The sequence below is a fragment of the Petaurus breviceps genome, unplaced genomic scaffold (genome assembly GCF_028583685.1).
Source record: "Petaurus breviceps papuanus isolate PSGF00001 unplaced genomic scaffold, PetGlider_PUasm1.0 77, whole genome shotgun sequence".
Lineage (NCBI taxonomy): Eukaryota > Metazoa > Chordata > Mammalia > Diprotodontia > Petauridae > Petaurus > Petaurus breviceps.
This window is the reverse complement of record NW_027186492.1, coordinates 14,964,908-14,984,072: the sequence shown is the minus strand read 5'-3', so window position 1 is coordinate 14,984,072 and position 19,165 is coordinate 14,964,908. Positions and strand designations below refer to the sequence as shown.

Here is a 19,165-nt window from a genome sequence, read left to right as displayed (position 1 = left end):
AGAGAGAGAGAGAGAGAGAGAGAGAGAGAGACAGAGAGACAGAGAGACAGAGAGACAGAGAGAGAGACAGAGACAGAGACAGAGAGAGAGACAGAGAGACAGAGAGACAGAGACAGAGAAGTTATGAGGATGGGGACAGAGTTGGTAAGGGGTAGGAAAGAAAAAGGCAATTCAAACATACCTCAATTTTGATTTAATAAGTAAGGAACATAACCTACCTTCACATTTAAGCCCTTGACGGACAAGCCCCCATAACATTTCTCCACAGTGGTCACAGAAAGCTGGAGCCCGGTATGAATGAACAAATAATGCATGAGGTCGGATCTGAAAATCTTCAAAGGTGGCCGAAGCTGCAAAATATAAAAATATTGAAAAGTAAGTTGAATGAACACAATTGCAACTATACAGTTGTCTTGCTAATGAATAACTGAGATCTTCTAATTATATAAGCTTTATCTTAACCATTAGACTCAACCTTTGCTTAAGGGTACCAGTTTCACCTCCTTTCCTTGCCCATATTCTTTCATGGACTGAGATGTGAATGAAGTTGGGTATAGACCAGCATATGTGTGTGTGTGTGTGTGTGTGTGTGTGTATAAACAAATATAAACAAAATATAAACAGTAAATGCAGGAAAAGAAACTTGAAAAAAATCTATGAACAAGAAAATCAGTCTGAATATTTGAATTGCCATACTAGACTACCTGACAATTTTCTGCTCCCAAAGGACTGGAAAATATTCAATTTACATTGAGGGTCCTTCATACATTGACACAGCCTGTCTTCTATTCCTGGAATACATTCCCTTCTCACTTTTTTTTTTGGTGTTTATTTTTTTTTTTTTTTTGCTTTTTGGAGGGCAATTGGGGTTAAGTGACTTGGCCAAGGTCACACGGCTAGTTTGTGTGTTAAGTGTCTGAGGCTGGATTTGAACTCAGGCCCCTCTCACTTCTGCCTCTTAGAATCTCTACCTTTATTCAAAGCTCAGTTCAATTACCACCCTCTAATTACCTTGTATTTGCTTCTATGTGTACATGTTGTTTCCTCAGATAAGATTACAAGCTCTCAGAGGGGCAAGGATTGTTCCATTTTTGTCTTTGTATTACTAAGAGCCCAGTGTACATAGGTGTTTTGTTAACTGATTGTTGCCCCCCCCCATAAAAAAAGATTAGTTTAAAAAAAGATGGAGGCCATAATTATGATCATAAAGAGAGAGAAAAGGGGAGGGAACTTTTGGCAGTTTGCTAAGGAAGTCAGAATTATTGGAAAATGTTAGCTTGTCATAGAATGACTAGTGAGGTTTACACAAAATACTGCATGAGTCCCTCCATACTGCAACGGAAATAATGTTATAGACCATATATATTTGTGTTATAGAGTATGTCTGTGTGTATATGTATGTGTGTTTATTAGGACTGTGAAGAGTTTTAAAAAGCCATTTCTATAAAACCAGAGCTTGTTTCCTTCTTATGGCCTCACTGCTACATTCATTGTTATTCTACGTTTCAAAATTATCATTAATGTGCACTTTAGTCTACCCAGAGAGACCTTGTTAAGAATTTGCAAATGATTTCCAAAGATGAGATAATCATCATATTCTGAAAAGCAAACTCTGATGAATAATTATGATACAGACAAATGCTTCCCTTTTTATGGAAGGGAAGAATAAAAAAAAAAAACAGACTGCTCTCTGAAACACACCTGAATATCAGCTGTGCCTTTATAAACTTGTGTAGTCTATTTGTTCCCTTCCCCTTCACAGAGTATAATAAAATATTTATACTGAAATATCTGGATTTTCACAGACACATACACACACACACACACGTCACTCATAGAATTTGTGGTGAGCCAATAACATCTTTTGACCAAAACTGTGGATAGTGGGGGAGGGAGATTCCACCAGACAATAATGGCATCAGTACTTAGAGGTGGATTAGGTCCAAAATTTAGTTTTTCCAAAACAGTGAATCTAATTTAATATTTAATGTGGTAGTGATTTAAAAAGCAGCACTTTCTAATGAAAATTGAGCATAAGGAAGGTGTTACTGTTTCTGGCTTTGTGAGAAACTAGACACTGAAACCCTCAAATCATGCCTGATAAAATAAACTGCATCTGGCTGAAAGCAGAGCCAACTTGTTGAAGTTGCCAGAATAGAGAAGAATGATTAAAAAAAAATTCTTTTTTGGAAGCAGACAGTCATCTGAGGAGAGAGAAAAAATAAAGGTCCTTCTGGAAGGGTTCTACCTAATCCATTCTCTGTGGAGATCCTCCATTAGCACTTCCTAAGTTTCTTGGGAGAATCCCTGTGGATATAAATCCTCTCTTCAATAGTAACTTCCTATAAGCTAAGTGGCATGTTGGTGGCTCCAAAGAATTTAGAAACCAAATATGGATAAGTATTAAATTTAATTAATACATTCCACTTGTCTCTTTCAGAAAGTACAGTAGCATATAGTATAGGATAAGGTACTGAAAAATCAAATAGCAGTCCATTTAAAACAAGAGTTCTTAACCTTTATTGTGTCCTACAGACCTTTCACAGTCTGATGAATCCTAGGGTCCCTTTATCAGAATTATGTTTTTAATATATAGGATTATAACATATAGGATTTAATATACAGAATTACAAAGGAAACCAATTACATTGAAATAGTAATCAATTTTTTAAAATAAAAAGTTCATAGACTGCAGGTTAAAGAACCTCTGATCTAGAGGAAGAAACATATACCAGTAGGTGCAGATCAAGCAGGTCATAGAATTTTAGAACTGGGAGTGATTTTAATCATCATCCATTCCAAGGCCTTCACATTACACATGAAAACCAAGAAAAGGACATGCTTATGCAAATTATTCTATAGCAGATCCTGGACAGAACTCAGATTTTTAAAACCATTTGTGATTGTTAAATGTCATATTCAGAGATATGGAGAGGCCATGATGCATATGTAGTAGATAGTATGCCAGATTTGGGTCCAAGTGACACTTCTGACACAAGGTCACTTAGTTGCTTTGAGTCTCAGACAACTGTTAAAGAGGCTATGTTATGGAGGAATTACAAAGGATGAATGAAGTTCCCACACAAGGAGTGACACTACTGAAGAAACTTGACCCTTAATATCTCTGCTCATGGAAAGAGCCTTCACACCATTCCATCTTGCAGGCCAGAGTGTAGTCTAATTCCAGAAGAGAAAGGAAAACATTTTGGGGCCAATAATACTACATGGAACTTTTAGCATATGTAGTTGGCTACAAATATACATTTTACATTATTGTATGTGATTTAGTTTTAAGTGTGCTGTGACATTTTAAGCTTATGTCTTTTTGTCACATGTAGCTAGTGGTAATAAAATGTGTTGTCTACCATTAACTGTTTTATTGGAAGTATTCTAGTTTCTCTGAGGACAGTTGTTATAAAAATGCCACCTCAATATCCACTGGTATTTCCCAAATCTACCTTGACAACACTGCTTTAGACATTTCTTCAGATTACTTGGGAAAGACACAAGCAATTAAACCCTGAAGAATTATAGTGGCAAAAAAAAAAATGTGGCAAATAAGTTTGTTTTTCTTTTTGCAAGAGAATTAACATTCACAAGCAGCTAGCACCCTTGACTTAAGTTTAAATGCCGTATTTTTAAAGTTCAATTTTAATATTCTTCTGTTAATTTTAGAATAATTAAATACATTTAAAAAATAAAACCTACAGACTATGGTAAGGTTTTTATATTCATTTGAAATCAAAACACAACATCCATTCATTATAAATTTACCTGTTCTGTACCCTGGGGGAAATCAACATTAGCTGAGTTTATGCATGCTGTCTCAACTAATCACAAAATTGCACTTCAGAGATAATCACTTAGGATCAGAAAACAAAGTGAACACTGTAATTCAAGTTCATTTAAGTGCTGGAGCCAAAATGGACTGATAAGAATAGGCATATATGAAAGTGTCCTGTTGTCTGGAAGGCAGTAACAATGTGTTATCTGCCACTCTTTTATCATCAGTCAATCCCATTTAAATTAAAGTCATATAAGAGGCATACAAATATAATAAGCCCTTTACACTTATATTTGTGTCTTTTTGATTTGCTCTATTCACAATCCATTGTTATGCTCCAGTGTGCGAGAGAAGGGAAAATGACATGCTTTACTTGGTCACTGAGTGTCTGAAACATGTAATTGAGCCAGAACCCTCAGATAATCAGCAGTTCCTTTAAAGTTCATTATAAATTGTTGCATAAAATAGAATAAACCGTTTGGTTCTTGTTATAAAAAAAATGAAACTCTAAAAACAAAATAAAAAATCTTTAGAGGTCAAACTTCTATATTTAATAGTGAGGAGATTACTTCTTCCTCTAGTTTTTAGGGCAATTTGAGAAGTGTATTGCTTCTGGGGAACAGGAAATATGCATGTGGTCAAAGCAAGACTTAAAAGAAATATCATAGCTGTCTTCACAAATTGGAAGGTTTATTATATATTATACATTTGGCTTTAGATATAGATCTACAACAGGAGGGACCTCACAAGATATCTAGCCCAACCTCTTTATTTTACAGATTTAGAAATTGAGGTCCAGGATAATGAAGGATTTACTCAAAATGATATACAGGTGGGATTTGAATTTAGGTCCTTCGACTCTAGAGGTAGAATCTTTTACACCATAGCTTACTACATATTCTGTTTCACCAGAGAGAATAGAACAAGTTCCACTGGGTGGAAGTTGAAAAGAGTCAAAGGTAGGCCTGATTTTAGAAGGAAATAAAACCTAAAACTTTCTAGTGATTAGATCTCTCTCAAAGTGGCTGCCTGGGAGGTCCTGGCTAATCCTATCATGGGAGGTCTTTAAGCAAAGGCTAGATGAATTTGTATGAGGTACATTGTTGAGAGGCAACTTTTTCAGGCATAGATTGGATTAAATAGCCACCAAGGAGCTTTCCAATTGTGCAATTCTGTGATTTTGTTCACTATGACTTAGGGTTAATGCTCAAACTATTTTATTTGTAAAATCATTTTTAAAAATTGAAGAATTTCAGCAGACCACCTATTCCAACATCTTATGTAATTCATGATAACCCTTTATGAGATCCCTGACAGATGGTCATTTGGCTTCTGCTAGAATGCAAACATTCAAACTCCTAGTTCAATGCCTGGCATAAGTAGGTGCTTAATAAATGCTTGTTCCCTTCCCTTTCCCTTAGCTTTGGCCTCTAGCTGAATCAAGTGACTCTTTTCTTCCACAAGGCAATCCACCCATTTGAAGACAGCTATGATGTTTCTCCTACATATTCCCTCTTTATACCCAGTTTCTTCAACTAGTCCATTAAGGATGATTTCCAGACCCTTCTCCATATTGCTTCAAAAATGATACTGGGGACTAAATAAAATATTCTAGATTAAGCTGACCAATACAAAGTAAAATGGACTAGGTTCTTCCTTTTTCTGGCTAAAATACTTATAATATTTGATTAACTTTCTGATGGCCATACCCCTTCTTTGTTTATAATGACCTGTAGAAAGGACAAAATTCAATAATTAAAAATAACAAATTGCCTTCTAAATGCCATGCTCTGTCCTAAGAGCTGTGGATAAAGACATTTTGTGAGGGGGCTAATATGTTTAATTCATTATTTCTAGTATTTGGAAAAGTTGCATAAACATTAAATTAGTATAATTTCCACATCCTTCTCAAGGTCTTTTGTTCTTCTGACCATGTTATTTGGGGAGACAATTTAATGCATTTTCTTAAATATTTAGATCATCATACATTTAAAGATGGAAGGGTCTTAAAATCTAACCCTTTCATTTTACATATAAGGTAACTGAGGGTCAGACAGGTTAAGAGATTTGCTCAAGGTTAAACAAGTAGCAAGTTGTATGGTTGGAATTTTAAGCCAAGTCCTCTGGCCCCAAATCCAGCATTCTTTCTGGTGGGGTCAAGATGTTGGATGACATGCTTGAGAGGGCACAAAACTGGAAGGGATAGTTATTATGTCAGATGACAAAATCAGGACATAAAAATGTCTTGACATCTGAAGAAATGGGTTGAAATCTAAGATGAATAATCAGGAGGCAAAAATGTCTTGATATTCTGGACCAATGGGCTGATCTAAACTGAATAATGATATCTGTGTCTTATAACTTGTAAAGAACTCTCTCCATCTCCCTCTTTACATATACATATACCTATGTAATGCATATATACACACATAAATACATATGTATTTATATACATACATATAAAAGATAAATTGTGTCTCTCTCTATGTGTATGTATGTATGTGTGTGTATGTGTATAAAGTTTTGCCTCACAGAAAATCTGTGAGCTATGCATTAGCAGGTGTGGGGGGGAACTGACTCTTCAAGAAATTTACTTTAGACTGGATGTACTTTTTTCTTTCTTTTATCACAGACAGTATTTTCTGTGACCTTGTGGTGGAGATGATCTATTTTAATAAATTTTGAATGAGATGAAGGCTTGAAAGACCATAAAGAGAGTTCCCTAGAGTAAGGAAATTCATCCAGGTTGAAAATCATCTATTATGCCTCACTTCTGATTCATATGACCCATAGGACACTGTGACCCTGGACAAGAGTCTTGACCAACTCTCAAAGACTATACATTGTACAAAATGTGAAAATCTGCACTGGTAGAAGTTTCTCACCAGCAGTGCCCCACACTGATGAATCATACTCCAGTGTACTCTCTTCCCACTGGAATAAAAAAAAGTTAAAATGATACTTTTCTCCATGTATCATCATAATTAAAATGATTTCATTTAAAATTATGAAAATATTGACCTAACTCAGAGGACAAGTCTGTATGATTCTCTAGGAATGACTTATACCATGTACATAGTGTATTCTCTTGCCTGGCTTGTTAAGAAACAAGTATTTTCTGGTAATAAAATCATCCAATTTAAATTCAATTCTGTAAATGTTATTTAATATCTGCTATGGGCAAGACACCATGCTATATACTAAAGATACAAAGATGGAAAAGGACTCAAGGTCTGCTCCCAAGAAGCATATGGTCTGGTAAATATGAGGGAAAAGAAGGACATAAACAATTAAAATATAAATTAAAATAGATGAAAGGCAAAGGAGAGGTCAAATAGCATGGCATGAAAAATACTAGGAGAATGGGATCACTTTTTTTCTGGGAGTACAAGGAAAAATTTCTTGGAGTATATAGCACATGAACTGGACCTTGAAAGAAAACAATGATTTCTAAAGGCAGAAATAGAAAGTCCATCCTAGTAATGAAGGAATAGTCAGTGTAAATACAGAAAAGCAGGAAAGGCCAGGTTCAGGAAAGGGAATAATAGTAAATGACTGAGTTTGGAGCATAGAATGTTGTAATGGTAAGGGAATTTGAAGTTCTTCCCTGCCCCTTAATAGGCCTAGGAAATTTGAAGATTTTCCCTGCCCCTTAATGTGCCTTACGTGGAACCCAACAAGAGAAGCTTGTTTAGGGGAGGCTTGTTTTTCAGGACAGCCCACACATTTTGCTACTTTGTAATTAGGCAGTGGGTCACAAAGGTTGTGATGCCCTCTGACCCTGTAGGAGGCTATATATACTCTAAGGTGAGGTTTTGCTTTTGGGGTTCACTTATGGGAAGAGTTGTGTGATTTGGCCAGATGAGCCTTTGGGTAGATGCTGAGCCCCCCAGCTTTGCAAAACCAGATGTTGGTGCTTCTCTCTCTGGTAACTAACACTGTATGTATGTAATGATCTGACATCTGTCCTTGTCTCTTGGTCTGTTGAATTGTGTTATTTTCTCTGTTTGTATTTTTTGTCTGCATGTAATTTCTGTTTGTATTTTCTGAAGTTCAGGGTGGTGACTTTTCCCCCTGAACTATGTGAATGATATACATGTTTGATTAAAATAACACTGTTAACCCCTTTTGAGTTGCTTTCCTTTAGAAAAGCAGATCAAAGAACCTGTGCTAGCAGCCATCCTGGGTATTCTAGGGTGCTTGCTATTGCAAATGTGGGAATACTTCTGGCACAAAATGAAGAAAGGTAATTTGGAGGCAGAGAAAGAGTCTTAACTTCTAGGAGTGAAGTGAACATACGTGTACATTTGTAAAGTGAGTTTCTTATCTCTGCATTGGAAAAGGGAGAAACAGGAAGCCTGGAGACCAGTTCAGACACTATTATAGTAGTTCAGGTGAGATACAATGAGAGCATTAATTAAAGCAATGAAAAAGGAGAGTGTATATGTGAGATATTACAGTAATTGAATAAATAAGACTAATAAATTGACTGAATATGGGATGGGAGAAGGAAGAGTCAGAACAATTTGAAGTTTTAAGCTTGAAGAATTGAGGGAATTATGGTATTACCAACAGAGACAAAGAAGTTGATGAGATGGGAAACAGAGTCACACTTATAGGATCACACATTGAGAGTTGGAAGGGTTCTTAAGAGATCTTTTTCAAATTCCTCCTTTGACAGACAAGGAATCTGAGGTTCAGAAAGATTAATTGACTTAAGCAGTTAGTCAGGTATTAACGAAGAGAAGCAGAAACTGAACCCAGCCCCCTTCCCCTAAACAAAGTTTTGAGTATGAGTTTTCAGAGACATGTCCAACAGTCACAGTTGGAACTATAACTTTATAGTTATAGTTCTGGGGAGATTAATGGGCTAGAGATGTAGATTTGGCTGTCATCCTCAGAGGGGTGACATGAATCTAAGAGATCAGAATTAGAAGAGGCAGCTAAGAAGAGAGTGTAAGAGCTACAAGAAAAAACAACTACTACTACTAAAGACAGAGACTAGGGGGAAGATCAAGATTAGGGATTAGGAAAAATAAAAGAACAGAGAAAGAGATTTAAAAAAAAATCCTCCAAAAGTTAAGAAAAGTGTGTCATGAAAATCAAAGAAATGGAGAGCATTGAGGAAAAGGAGGCTGATTAACAGTGTCAAATGTTGCAGAAAGTTCCATGAGAATAGTGACCAAGAAAAGGTTATTGAATTTGACAATTATGAAAGTTACTGATGACCCGGAAGAGAGAAGTTTTGGCAGGATGCTAGGAAAGAAATTCAAACTGTGATGAGTTGAGAAACAAGTAAATTGTGAAGAAGTGAACAAGGACTTTCTAGAAGTTTGTTGAGAAAAGAGACAGGATGATAGTATGAAGGTGTAACATTTGAAAAGGTCTGAGAGACATAATTTCATGGTAATTTAATAATTTTATTCATAATGCCAGCATGTTTATTAATAAAAGCATGGTCACTTGGCCATCTCTCTCTTAGACCAGAGATAATCACAGGGGCAAGTTCCTGGCTTATATGACCATTAGAAGAGAGATGTTCTTGAATGGCAATCAACTCTGATTGGTTAACAATAAGATTGAATATTACAATGAGGGACTGGACCTGAATTTTGATTATGTCTTTTACTTCTTAAGTTACCCCCAGACTTGGGCAAACTATTCAAAGAATTTATCCCCACCCAAACCTAAGAGAGCATAATGGCATCCTCCCCTGTCTTCTCCCCTGTCCCCCGTGGGGGTCTAAATTATTTCATTATCAGTAATGTCCTTCAACAGACTGGACCTTCAAAATCAGGACTTTAGAAAAAGGGGAGGACCTCTGGATCTCCCCAAATATTGGTTATTAGTAATCATTTCTCTCAAAGGGATAGTATGGTCATAATCAAATGGAGTCTTTTTTAATTGTTTGTTTATTTTAAAGCATAATGGAGAGCCCAGAATGTTTGCAGACAGAAGGGAAGAGGGAAAGATAGAGAAACAATTAAAAATGAGCAGGAGAGTGATGATTAAACAAAGCCCCAGGGGAGAAGGCAGGAGATAATGTCAAAGGCACAGGTGGGAGAGTTTCTCTTGGCAAAGAGAAGGTCCACTCAATGTTCTAAATATAGAAGAAAATATGAAAGAATAGAAGGCACAGGGATTTTGATTTGATAAGGAGAATGTGCAGGAGCTCACACTTGACACCCTGAATCTTCTCAGTAAAGCAGGAGGCAAGGTCAACTTGCAGCAGAAGGAAAGTATAAGAATGACTGAGGACTTGGAAAAGAAGAGGTTTGTGCATCTGTTGTATAGGATCTAAGAGGTATTAATAAGATGTGAATAAATGATGTTCAAAGAAAGTTGAAATTTATAGGAACATAGAATTAGAGTGGGAGGAACTCGAGAGGTTAATGATCTAGTCTGACACTCTCCTATGGCAAATGAAGAGAATGAGGAGTAGGGAATTTAAGTGAACTGACCAAGACAATAAGCATCAGCAGCAAGATTTGGATTTAATAACTCCTCTGACTCCAGAATCAAGCTTCCCGGGATAAATAGTTTAAATGTGTAGTGGAACAAATCAGCATTTTTTTTTTAAGGTGAATTCTTTCCTCAGTGTTCTACTGGTAAATAGCAGAGAGAGTCCTTGGCACAGAGTTACCAGCTATATACACCTACACAATTTGCCAATTTTTCAAGTATTAGAATAAAAGAATTATCCTTAATTATAAAACTATGCTGGTTATAACTTAACATTCTTGAATGACTCAAATGGCATTTCAGGACAATGCAGTGCTCATAGTTACTATGAATTTAGATCATTACAGTATGGTAGATATGGAGCACCAATTAATAGAATAAATACAGCTTTCTATACACTATGCTTTGCCAGCTCAGTGACAGATTCCCCTCTTGCCACCCAACAAGAGATTAGAGTATGTATGAATGGATTCCATTGTCACAAAAAGAGTCATGTCAATAAACAACTTTGGGTAAAAAACTAATTTTCTATCAAAAAACATCAAACCAATTTTCAAAATAAAAATGAAGGCAGAGAATAGTATTGGAACACAAGAGACATTAAAAAGTACATTAAATGGACTTGCCTAAAAATAAGTTTGATGTATCTAGCAAATAATGAAGATTTTTACCAAGCTAAATTTTCAAATATTTAACATTTGAATAGTGAGAATGAGACCCCAAATATCAATTTCCATTATGTTTAATAAACTAGACAATTCCTTTAATTATAAATACATATTAACATTTCTATTACTTTTTTAAATTCATTTTCATATTGAACTGTAAGTAAATAAAAAGAAAAAATTCAGAAAAGTGAGGCTGCCACATTTCAGTACTTCAAGATTTGTGAGATTTAGCTGGTGTGGATGCAAAATTCAATGTCACAGAAGAAAATGCCTTCATTCCTTACAAGATGTGCCCATGTTTGTCAAGTCACAACTTTATTTAGCCTCAGTTTCATATTTGTAAAATCAGGCGGTTGGATCACATTACTTCTAAGATTCCTTCCAACTCTAGAGCTGTGGTCTTGTGTTCTTGAGTTGTTGTGGTCATTCAGTTCATTCATTCATTCACCACACATTTATTAAGCATATACAATGTGCAAGGCACTGTGTTGGCTGATGGGGATGCAAAGACAAAAATAAAATGTCTCTGACCTCAATGAGTTTACATTCAACTAAAGGATGAGGAGATAGCAAGTTCATAAATAAACCAATACAAAATTGTATTGCTGGGTAGAAAATGGGACTGACAACTGGGGAAACTTAGAAAAGGCCTTATATAGGAGGTGACATAGAGCTAAGCCTTGAGGGAAGTCAATGATTCAATGACACAAAAATCAAGTGCAGTGAATTTCAGGCATGTGGGACAGGCTATGTCAAGGCACAAAACAGGAGCCAGGATGTCCTATTTAGAGAACTGCACACTGCAAACTGCCAGTTTAGCTGGAACACTAAGTACATGTAAGGGAGTAATGGGAAATAAGTCTAGAAAAATAGGTTGGAAATAGATTGTAGAATGACTTTAAATGCCAAACAGAGCATTTTGTATTTTATTCCAGAGGTAACAGGGAGCCACTGAGGCTTCTTGAGCAAAGAAATGACATAGTTATATTTGCACTTCAGGAATATCCATTAGTCAGCTGGATGATGGATTTTGAAAGGAGAAGTCTGCAATTCTCCAGGCAGGAGCTGATGAGAGCCAGAACCTGGGTAATGGTTATGAGAGGAGATTATAGAAGGGCATAGAAGATGGTTAAGGGGAAGAATCAACCCAACTTGTCAACTGAATGGATGTGAAGTGTGAGGGAATGTCAGGGGACAAGGAAGAGTCAGAGACTGCAAACCTGAATGATGAGAAGGATGGTAGTGCCCAGAAATGGGAAATTAGGAAGAAAGGTGAGTGGAGGGAGAGAAGGGGAAGAATTCATTCTTTTGTGGCTAGCTTAATAGTAATAAGCCTCTCCCAATTTAGGCTGTTCTTAAGACCACAATCTGCCACCAAGCCCAAACTTTGTTGATTCAATTGTAAATATGTTATTGGTTCTATATCATTGAGGAAAACAAGAATGAAGAATTTTTCTTACTCCTTCCCTGCCCCTGCCCCACCCTCAACCTATAAAGCTTACTCATATTTAAATGAATTATTTTGTGGAAAGAATCATGAATTTTCCATGAACCAGAAACTCATATAAATTAAAATGTTAACTAAGTTAAAGTGTGTATCACCTTTTCCTTCCTTTTTTGTTTTTGTTTAAATTACTTTTATTTTGTTAAATATTTTCCAATTACACATAAAAAATTTTAACAATCACTTAAAAAAATAAAAAAAATAAGTTTTCTCACTTCCTCCCACTCCTCTACCCTCTTTCAGAAGGCAAACAATTTGATATTGCTTATACTTGTGAAGTCATGAAAAAAATCTCTATATTAGCCATGTTGCAAAAGAAAACACAAACAAAATAAAATAATAATAAAGCTTTAAAAATTATGCATCACTATATTCAGAATTTGATGAAGGTGGATAGCATCTTTCATTATGGGGCCTTTGAAATTTTTTTGGATCATTATTATTATTATTATTTTGCCTTTTGGAGGGCAATTGGGGTTAAGTAACTTGCCCAGGGTTACACGGCTAGTTTTTTTGTGTGAATGTTAAGCCTCTGAGGCTGGAAACCAAACTCTCATCCTCCTGACTCCGGGGCCAGCGCTTTACTCACTGCACCACCTAGTTGCCCTGGATCATTATTTTGATTAGAGTAGCCTACTCTTTGACAGTTCATCAGTCTTACAATATTGCTGTCACTTAGCTTTGCAAGAGTTCATATAAGTCTTCCCAAGGTTTTTCTGAAACCATCCTGCTCATTTCTTAGAGCATAATAGTATTCTATCACAATCAAATACCACAACTTTTTTCAGTCATTCCCCCAATTAATGAGCATCCACTTGATTTCCAATTCTTTGCCATCAAAAAAAGAGCTGCTATCAATATTTTTGTACAAATAGGTCCTTTCTCTTTTCTTTGATTTAATTGGAATATGGACCAAGAAGCGGTATCATTTCCTTTTACTTCTAAAGAATTATTTAGAAGCTGGGAAAGAGGTTCCAGTTCTCCTGGCCTCTATACTTTCAGTCTCTTCTCCTCTTCACTCTTCTGTCCACTTTTGACAGTTTAACCTTCCTAAAAATGGATTTCACTATATCATGTCCCTGCTATAATAGTTATTGAACATGAATTACATATATACATATTATATACATATATAATATGTATATATGCAAGGTTTAAGTCTGAACTAAGAATGGCATTCAGTTTAATTTGTCAACTTTATTTTCTAGTACTACCTGATATGAATTCTTTGATTTACTAAGACCAATTCATTGTTCCCTAAGGAAGTCATGTTCATTCCTAGTTACTTTACACTATACCCAAAAGTCACCTGGAATTCTTCACATCTTTATTCATTTGTTGTTCTTAAGTTATTTCAGATATGTCCAACTCTTTATGATTCCATTTGGAGTTTTCTTGGTGAAGATATTAGAACAGTTTGCTATTTCCTTCTCTAGCTTACTTCATAGATGAAGAAAATGAAGCAAACAGGATTAAGTGACTTACCTAAGGTCACTAAGCTAAGTAAATGTCTGAGGCTGGATTTTAATTCAGTTCTTTCTGACTTCAGGCCCAGCACTCTATCCATCAAGTCTACAACTCCACAAAGCCCTCCTCTATCATTCCAACCTATTTAATTTTGAAACCATATTTACTTATTTCACTATTTAAAAAGTTCCTGAGTAAGGCTATACATCTATTTGGTATCCAATAATTGAAGAGCTGGAGAAAATAATGAAGGGGGTGCCCATACTGATAGATACATCTAAAATGGAGTTTATGAGTAAAATATAAATGATGGCTCCTAGATTAACCACTGAAACATTCTAACATGTTGACTTTACAGGCAGAATTTCACATTGCCCAAAGAATACCCCGTGTTTCCCCGATAAGAAGACCTACCCTGAAAATAAGCCCTCCCCTTACTGTATAAGATTCCTCTAAAATAAGCCCTCCCCCGAAAATAAGCCCTATTGAGATTGCTATTGTAGTGAAGGTGATCCCCTGCGCTACACGCTACATTATGGTACCCTCTGTATGCACCGTTCCCCCCCTCCGTGAAATGCACACCGCGCTCCGAGCTGCATCCAATCAGAGCTGCAGCAGTGAGCGCGTCATCCTGTTCTTCCCCAGTGATTTGCTTGCTGGCGCCACTGAGAGCAGTGCCGCGGAGGAGAGCTGAGGCAGGACAACATAAGCCCTCCCCTGAAAATAAGCCCTCTGGTGTTTTTCTTTCCAAAAAAATTAATAAGACAGTGTCTTATTATCGGGGAAACACAGTAGTCCTTTACTTCATTGAATGGGAGGCTGGGGAGGAGGGGGAAAGTGAAAGATTTCATGAGCTTAATGTTTTAAAGTGTGAGTCAGAGGTGATACTAGAGTAAATTTTTAGAGGATGAATTCCCCCTGATCTGCAATAGGTCACTAGCATATGAACTAAAAATATGATACATTTGGTGAGGTCACTGAAAACCAAAATAAAAGGGCTTTAATTTGGATCTAAGAATATCATAGATAGAGAGGGAGCATAGTATAATAGAAAGCTGGTACTGGAGTCAGGAAGACCCTTTCATATAATAGCTGTATGACAGTAGGCAAGTATCAAACTCTCAGTGTTCCAGTTGGCTGTTTAAAGCTATAGCTGCAGAGAAGATCCCAAATGATACCAATGGAGTTTTTGGACCCAGAGCTCATTATATCAAGGAAATCACATGACTTTGCAAAAAATAAAAGATAGCCATAGAGCTGTATTATCACAAAAATCATCATAGGATCCTCAACTGATAAATGGTCAAAGATTATGAACAGGCAGTTTTCAGAGGAAGAAATTAAAGATATCTATAGTCATATGAAAAAAATACTCTAAATCACTATTGATTAGAGAGATCCAAATCAAAACAACTCTGAGGTACCACATCACACCTATCAGATTGGCTAACATGGCAAAACAGAAAAATAATGTTAAAGAAGGCGTGGGAATGTTGGAACACCAATTCATTGTTGGTGGGGGTGTGAGCTCCATTCTCGAGAGCAATTTGGAACTATGCCCAAAAGGCTATAAAAATGTGCATGCCCTTTGACCCAGCAGTACTGCTTTTAGGGCTATATCCCAAAGAAATCATAAAAATGGGAAAAGGATTCACATATACAAAAATATTCACAGCAGCTCTTTTTGTGGTGGCCAAGAATTAGAAATTGAGGGGATGTGCATGGCGAATGACTAAACAAGTTGTGGTATATGAATGTAACAGAACACTATTGTACTATAAGAAATGACAAACAGGAGGACTTCAGAGAAACCTGGAAAGACTTATATGAAGTTATGCTGAGTGAGGAGAGCAGAACCAGGAGAATACTGTACACAGTAACAGTCACAGTGTGCGAGGACTGATTTTGATAGACTTAGCCCTTCTCAGCAATGCAAGGACCTAAAACAATTCCAAAGAACACATGATGGAAAATGCCAGTCGTCACATCCAGAGAAAACTATGGAGTCAGAATGCAAAATGAAGCAGACTATTTCCTTTTTTTTGTTTTGTTTATTTTTTTCTTTCTCCTGTTTTTTTGCATTTGTTATAATTCTTCTATGCAACATGACTAATGTGAAAATGTGTTTAATAGGAAAAAAAATCATAGGATCATGGTTTTTAAATCTTCAAAGGAACAGGGGGGTTATATGATTCAAATTTCTCATTTTACTGAAGGGGAAATTGAAGCCCTGATTGGTGAAAAGACTAGCCAGTAATCACAGAGATACTAAACAACAGTTAGAATTTTGCTCCTTGTCTTCAGATGCCAAATCTAGCACACTTTCGATTATAATATCCTACTATCACAAGGCTACAATCTAATTTTCAGTGTAAAGGTCATCATAAATTCTCTCTACAATCATCCACTCTTCTAGTTAATTCATTGAAGGGCACAGATCACTCTGGTTATAAGATGTCTTCATTTTGCAAATGAGGTAATCAAAGCCTAGAAAGGTCAACTGATTTGCCCAGATAGAGGCATACCTCCAACACCCATGTCTCCAATTTAGCCTTATTCTTTTTCACTACACTGCATTCTTCCCACCAATCTTTTTTTTTTAACTTTAAGAATGATTTTAAATAAATGAACAGTTTTAGTCTCAAACCCACCAATCTTTTAAATAACTGCTGTTTGCTATTTATGTTGAGATTCTATATGTATACTAAGATGTACCAGGAACCACATTTCAAAACTTAAACTTCTCAAAACTCTATCAAAAGTATTCCTTTGACACAATGTTTAGAGAATACAGCTTTGGGGATATTCGAGGGGTAGGTTGGGGCAGGATTCCCCAGTTACTAGAATGCCTTCAAGAGATTTTCTCTTTATTACCATTTATGATCACTTCATGAAAATATCAAGAAAAACAAAAGTTAAGCCAAGATCAGTTATCAATATGATATCTGTCCCCAAAGACTGAGAATCTGGGTCTTTAGAGACTTTCATTAAAGTGTTTCTTCAGTCACCTTTCTAGGAGTGAAACCTTCAAGGAAACTGATTTTCTTTCTACATTTCATGTTTATACTAAATAATTAAATGGAACTAAGTCCATGGGGTAGCTGCTAGTCCCTATTCTAAGATGGATTAATTAGCATTTAGGATTTGCAATGGGGAAAGAAGAGTCACCATGTCCTGATGGGGCTGAATGACAAGTGTCACAGCTGGAGACAGATTGGAGAGCATCTCAGGTCAAGAAAAACACATGAATGGTTGCCCCATGTGTCCAATATAGAAGGAAAAAAAATAAGGAAATCAAGTAAAAATGTCAGCCAAATTCTAGTTAATGAGTGCAGGCTCCCCAGGCCCCCTAAATGGTTAGGTAAGAAAGGTCAGGTCTGCTTTCTGGAAAGCTGGCTCATGTAGAGGAAACATCATGACTTTAAGAGGATAATGACCTAATTTATATGGAGAACACAGCACACAAATTTCCTTTAAGACCCCTTACAAAAGACCACAGACAAGAGGCATTGTATTGAAAATTTCTGGCTGACTGGGATGTTGCTATAAGAAAGATGGCAATGCTGTCATCCCATTAATTTCTAGCCCATTGAGTATAAATAATCTTCTACATCAGAAGTGTCAAATACTAGGGCCCATTCTCAAGTGTGGCTGGAACCAGATTAAAATGTAACTTGACAATATTTAACAAAATAAAAATATAATAAACCAAAGACAATACTACATTTTATAACTAAGTCAATATGTAGCTCACACAAATCCACTTGAGTTTGACAACATTGTTCTACATTTTGCACTATTTGGGCCTGCAAATCTTACTTTCATTTCACTTACTATTCATTCATTCTTTACCTTCCATTCACAGGACATCTAAAGACTCAATCAATCAAGCATTTATTAAGCACCTACTATATGACAGGCACTGTGCTGGTTTCTGGGAATGCAAAACAGTCCCTGCCTTCAAGGAGTTGACATTCTATTGTGAGAGATAACATGTACATGTGTGTATATGGATGTTTAAGGTTAATTAAAATTAATTTATTTCTTACATGCTTTAGAAAAATTCTATGGCAATTCCCAACAAAACAAAAAGCTAAAGGAAATATTATTTTAAAATTTAGAAAATACTTAGAAGATGTTATTTTGGTGGTAATTTGTATTTTAAAATATCATTTCACATTATTTAGCTCTACATGTATGTACCATGTGCACACGCACACATGTACACGCACACACACCCCTAACACACAGATATGTACTACTTTCTGACTGCATAAAGTAATTGTTATCATTCTAAAATTCAACCTATCCTCTTTCCCCTCTTTTATAATCCTATTTTTTCATGTTCCAATAATATTTACTTTTAAAGTTAAGGTTAACTTGGGAAGGAGTTCTACCAACCCGGAAAGAGTGCTTGGTATGGAGATTGTTTATTTTTTTTTCTCCAAGGATTAACCTAATGAAATTCAGAAAGGCTAATTTTCTCAGTGTGGCAACAAGGTTATTAATTTTTTGGTCACAGCAACTTCCAGAGGCCATCTGTAAAGCTGCAAAAGTGTTGAATATCTACACTGACAAAATCAAAAGCCCTTGACCAAAAAAAAAATATGGAATGCTATAGGAATTAATTGAAGCAAGGAGAATTCTGTTAAGGTATATAACTTTCATTTAATTTTAATTATATATTTTTTCTCAATTACATGAAAATGAAAATTCTTTAACATTCTTTAAAAAAAATTTGAGTTATAAATTCTCTCCCTCGTTCACCTCCCACTTCCTTGAGAAGGTAAGCAATTTGAAATAGATTTATACATGTACAGTCATGCAAAAGATGCTTCCATATTAGTCATGTTGCAAAAACAAAAAAAACAACCAACCTAACAAAACCAAACAACAACCAAGAATAATAAAGTAAAAAGGGTATGCTTTGATCTTTATTCAAACTCTACCAGTTCTGTCTCTCAAAGTGCATAGCATTTTTCATTATGAGTCCTTTGGAATTGTCTTGGATCATGTATTGCTAAGAACAGTAAAGTCATTCACAGTTCATTATTGTTCAATGTTGCTTTGCTATGTACAGTGTTCTCCTGGTTCTGCTCATTTCAATTTTCTTCAGTTCATTTAAGTTTTTCCAGGTTTTTCTGAAACTGCTCTGCTCATCATTTCTTATAGCACAATGTTATTCCAACACTCTATACCACAACTTGTTCAGCAATTACCCAGTTGATGGGCATTGATGGGGGAGGGGGAGGGGTTTATGGGCGGTGCCATGGTTGTTTT

At 36.0% G+C, this 19,165-nt stretch overlaps 1 protein-coding gene and 1 long non-coding RNA gene across 2 annotated transcripts in view; one reads left to right on the top strand and one right to left on the bottom strand.

The window, feature by feature from the left end:
- Positions 1-19,165, bottom strand: part of PRKD1 (protein kinase D1) — a 430,367-nt gene that overhangs the window by 130,305 nt on the left and 280,897 nt on the right. The window contains exon 3 of the mRNA XM_069106011.1: positions 219-350. Coding sequence (XP_068962112.1) covers positions 219-350 — 132 coding nt within the window. The remainder of the gene's footprint in view (positions 1-218; positions 351-19,165) is intronic.
- The window catches only part of LOC138175534 (uncharacterized), a 71,393-nt gene that overhangs the window by 44,962 nt on the left and 7,266 nt on the right, over positions 1-19,165 (top strand). The gene's annotated exons all lie outside the window — the stretch shown is intronic.